Below are 4,665 nucleotides of genomic sequence, written 5' to 3'. Positions count from 1 at the left end.
ACTCTCAAAGTTTTAGAAAAGGCTTTCAACCCTTTCCTGACTAATAGATATTTTTATGACTTTGTTTTTCATATCTTCCTGAGTTTTAGATTGGGTTATAATGTTTGGGCTCTCAAAATCTTTTATTCTACCTCATGTTATCAGACAGGGTCCATGATCTCTTGACCTTCCAGGTCTGGATGTTCGTCAGGCTGGGGGTGAAACTAAGAAAATGTAGTTTAATGTGACTCTCGGGTTATCTTTGACTGATCGATTTTTCAAATTTGTTGTATCTCCTAAAGACATATAATAAGACAATAAGACATCTGAAAGGGTAAATTGCTCTTTAGCAGTTCATAGCTTCACCACTTAAAAGTTTTAGTATTGGATTTCATTTTTGCAGAAAAAACGTTTCACTTTATGTAGATACATACACTATGAGTCGTTCTTGAGGGCTGTTCTGCTATTGCAGTAGAGTTAGCATAATGTTAAAGTTTTTTTTAGTGTAGCTACATGATATTCCCTTATATATGTTACTGGAGCAAACTTAAGTAATGCAACTATTCATTGAAATTCTGAGTATTTTGAAGATGCATTCAATGCAATGTGATGCATCAGAGAAATTGGCTCTTTTTTTACTTATACTGTAGCAACAAAAAGCTTTACGATTCAGACTGACTTTCAAATTACATTAGGTTGAGATAAATATATAAGATTAAACAACAGAAAAGCATAAAAGTATAATATTTCATGTAGAGGACTGCTATTTGACACCTCCTTTGGTTTCCTTTGTGTTTTTGCAGCATATTCCCATATGGATACCGAGCTTAGCCACCCGAACTATCTTGGATCAGATTACCCACAGGCCCTCACCCCCACCTCACCCAGTCGCTTCTCCCCTGTTCTGCATGGCCTGATGGGAGATGATGACATACCTAGGTGGGGTTTTTTTCTCCACATTTCTCACATATCACAATTGTAATGTCGTATTCATCATTTAAAACTTTACCAGCAGGGTTTGCAAAAACTGACTAGCTCATTTCTGGTTCCAGAGAACCACGGAGAGTCTTGATCCACCGAGGTTCTACGGGTCTGGGCTTTAACATTGTTGGGGGAGAGGATGGAGAGGGCATTTTTATCTCCTTCATCCTGGCAGGAGGGCCGGCCGACCTCAGCGGGGAGCTTCACAAGGGCGATCAGATCCTGAGTGTAATGACGTCTTCTGTCATCAAAAATTTTAAACTCATATTTATTTCATTACAGCAGGTAAATATTTACCAGATGAGTCTTTAAACAATCTTAATGTGTGTACATTTCCTAGGTTAACGGCGTGGATCTGCGCATGGCTACCCATGAACAGGCCGCAGCGGCTCTGAAGAACGCAGGCCAGACTGTAACCATCATTGCTCAGTACAGGCCTGAAGGTAAAACCGCTGCATACATTTTCACTCTACTTTCCATATAATTTACATAGATTGACTAACTGATTACTCAGGCAGTAACACTCGCAGCTTTTAGCATAGAATTGGCTACATCTAGTCATCCGAGAATCTGTTTGGGCGATGATTAAATTTTTATGAGGTTTCATTAGATTAGTGTCATCCAGTGGAAAGATGAGTTTGATTTCGGTTTGCTACCTCTGGCAGAGTCTGCTCATTTGTTTGCTGTGGCAAACACTATATATCCTAAAGTGATAGCAGCAACACAGAAACCTTTAGTAGGGCACAAAACCTGCTGATCAAATCATAAGTGGGATCAGAATTATGCCACAGTGATGAAAAAAAATCTTAACACAGTTATTTCTACATCGCTTCTACAACGTTCATTCTATAGTTTTTTTTTTTCATTTTTTACTTTCTAGTTGTGTCGCAGCTTCAATTCCACTAAAGCTGTATCTGTTTTATATGTCTGAGGTTAAAAATAATGTATAAAAATGTAAAGTCTTTCTTCAGTTTTCCTTTGGTAAAAAACTCCTTGTGAGGAAGTATTGGAATAAAGAGAAAGTATTTACTTCATTTCGATCTGAAAATCTCACACGAATAGAAAAGACAATTAGGAGAAATTTATTGATACCATTACTTTGTCTTTGGCGCTCAGACCTCGGCAGGAAACACAGCGCTTAATTTTGATAGATATGCATGAACAGGAGCAAAGAATAGGGCTGTTTCCCCCCCAGGCCTGAAACTGGTGGTGCAGTGGAGATAGATGAAGTTGGTCAGTCTGTAGACTGCTGGTTAGCGAGACGGTATGCTGAGCTTTATGCGGAGATCCAGTGGATTGCGTGAGCTGATACTAGAGCTTCACTCAGGGACCTGGAAGATGGAAGTCCAGAAAAAGGACTACACTGAATAACAGGCCAAGCTCCAACATCTAGAAACAAAGGTTTTGATGGCAGCAGCATATTTCTCTCCAGGATGGTGTCACAGCCAAACAGAAACAGACCAGATTAAGCTACTATGATCAGAAAAAGAAGAGAGAGCATAATGTTAGAGATTGAACAAACATATTCTGCAGAGTGGGAGAATTGAGATAGAATGAAGCAGAATGAGGAAAAGGGGTCCCTATGTCCTCCAGCAGTCTAAGTCTATAGCAGCATAACTATAGAGATAGCTCAGGATAACCTGAACCACTCTAACTATAAGCTTTATCAAAAAGTAAAGTTTTAAGCCTAGTTTAAAAATAGACAGACTGTATTCCTCACTGACTTAAACTGGTAGATGGTCCCACTGGAGAGAAGCCTGATAACTAAAAGATCTGCCTCCAATTCTACTTTTAGAAAATGTAGGAACCACTAGTAAACCGGCAGATTAAGAGCGAAGTGCTCTGTTTGGGACATAAGGAACAATCCTATCTCTAATATATGATGGAGCTTGGCCTTTAAAGATACCAAGAGTTTAAAGATACTGAGTCATAGCAGGCTACATGTAACAAAGTTTTAAAAATGAGAGACCAAGAAGATTTATTATCATATCTTAGTTTTAGAAAATGACCCATGTTTCCTACATAGCAGGAAGGAGGAAAGTACCCTCTGTTTTTCTCTGTTTCTGCCAATAACATTGCACTGATTCAACATATTCCACATCAATCCACATTTTTTTTTTTTTTTTCATTCATGGTTTACTGGCACTAAAATCTATGTAACAATGTTATGTGTCATTAAATCGTTTCCTTTCAGAATACAGCCGTTTTGAAGCTAAAATCCATGACTTGAGGGAACAGCTAATGAACAGCAGTATGGGCTCCGGGACAACAACACTAAGGAGTAACCCAAAGAGAGGCTTCTACATCAGGTACAGAAGGAGACATCAAAAACTATTAGGAGGAATTTATTTTAATTTTCTGTTTTATGCATTAAACAGGATTATATTATGAATCTTTATTATCAGGAATGCAATTTTTAGTATTCCAGCTTTAAGTAATGTATTCTCTTTTTTTTTTTTACTGAAAGAAGCACTTTTCGTTATCTACAGCAATTTATAGCCTCTAGTGTTCATATCGTGCAGCCAAAGGGAGTGATTTGCTCCAATGAGGTTCTTAAAACCTTTTAATTTATCTCTGCATTAAAGGAAATGAATGAAATCCTCTATAATAGTTATTAAAAAATAAAAATAATGAAATGATTAGTCATCAGTGAAATTAATCGTTCTGCTTAGCAGGTTTTATATGCTAATCATATGATAATGATTTCATTCATAAGAGTTGACAGTGACTTTTCTTAAAGGCCTCCATAAAACTTGACATTTTTGCGTAAATTTAATGAAATAGGTTTTAAAAGGATAATTTTTTTCATGCTTACTCTGAATTCTTACAACACCCAGGGCTCTTTTTGACTATGACAAGACAGCAGACTGTGGCTTCCTCAGTCAAGCCCTGGGCTTCAGGTTTGGGGATGTACTGCATGTGTTGGACTGTGGAGATGAAGAATGGTGGCAGGCCCGTAAGGTCAGCCCGCAGAATGAAGCCGAGGAGGTTGGCTTCATCCCCAGCAAGCACAGGTTAGAGTATAACCCTGCATTGTTTTTGAAATAACTAATAATAGAATTGTATGATCAGTATTGTGTTCCTCAAAAGGCCTTCAATAGAGTTTCTCATCTCATTTAGGGTGGAAAGAAAAGAGTGGTCTCGTGTTAACACTAAAGAGAGGGTATGTCTGTACATTCGCCGACTATTTAGTTTAAAGCAGGATTGTTTTAAAACCTGTTGTAATCTTTGCCATCCTCTGTATTTTAGGACCATGGTCGAGACAGCTTGGGCACCCAAGGTAATTAACATACAGTTCTGTTCAGCCAAATATCCAGTGCTACCCAATGGCATAATTTTTTTTAACCCTACTATCAGAGGAAATAAGATCTTTGCAAGCGTTGTATCTTTCATGAACAACACAAAATCACTGTGCAATAGTTTGCAAATATTGTTTCTTTTGTCCTCTTTTCCTTTTGACTCAAAGTCAGATTATGTAAAGCAGACAATAATCATTGGAAAATTTCACATTTCTTTTTTTTTTCACATAAGCCGAACATATTTGTTTATATATATGAATAATTGCTCTTTAGCTTACTGATTTTTATCATTCATTTTTCGTTATGGGAAAACATGGGTATAGGTCTCAAATATACAAAACAATTGTCTGATTTCTCTCTGACACAGATATCAGATCTAGATGTTTCTTCTAAATACAAACAGCAG

General features: G+C 37.4%; 1 protein-coding gene across 2 annotated transcripts in view; it reads left to right on the top strand.

The window, feature by feature from the left end:
• The window catches only part of LOC107093504 (disks large homolog 4-like), a 67,962-nt gene that overhangs the window by 51,336 nt on the left and 11,961 nt on the right, over positions 1 to 4,665 (top strand). For both annotated transcript variants that reach the window (XM_015388607.1, XM_015388605.1), the window contains 7 exons: positions 783 to 918; positions 1,032 to 1,188; positions 1,301 to 1,403; positions 3,155 to 3,269; positions 3,798 to 3,974; positions 4,081 to 4,123; positions 4,210 to 4,240. In XM_015388607.1, the coding sequence (XP_015244093.1) occupies positions 783 to 918; positions 1,032 to 1,188; positions 1,301 to 1,403; positions 3,155 to 3,269; positions 3,798 to 3,974; positions 4,081 to 4,123; positions 4,210 to 4,240 (762 nt within the window). The remainder of the gene's footprint in view (positions 1 to 782; positions 919 to 1,031; positions 1,189 to 1,300; positions 1,404 to 3,154; positions 3,270 to 3,797; positions 3,975 to 4,080; positions 4,124 to 4,209; positions 4,241 to 4,665) is intronic.

Source organism: Cyprinodon variegatus, unplaced genomic scaffold, assembly GCF_000732505.1.
Source record: "Cyprinodon variegatus isolate N-32 unplaced genomic scaffold, C_variegatus-1.0 Scaffold429, whole genome shotgun sequence".
Taxonomy (NCBI): Eukaryota; Metazoa; Chordata; class Actinopteri; order Cyprinodontiformes; family Cyprinodontidae; genus Cyprinodon; species Cyprinodon variegatus.
This window is presented reverse-complemented; position numbering and strand designations above follow the sequence as displayed.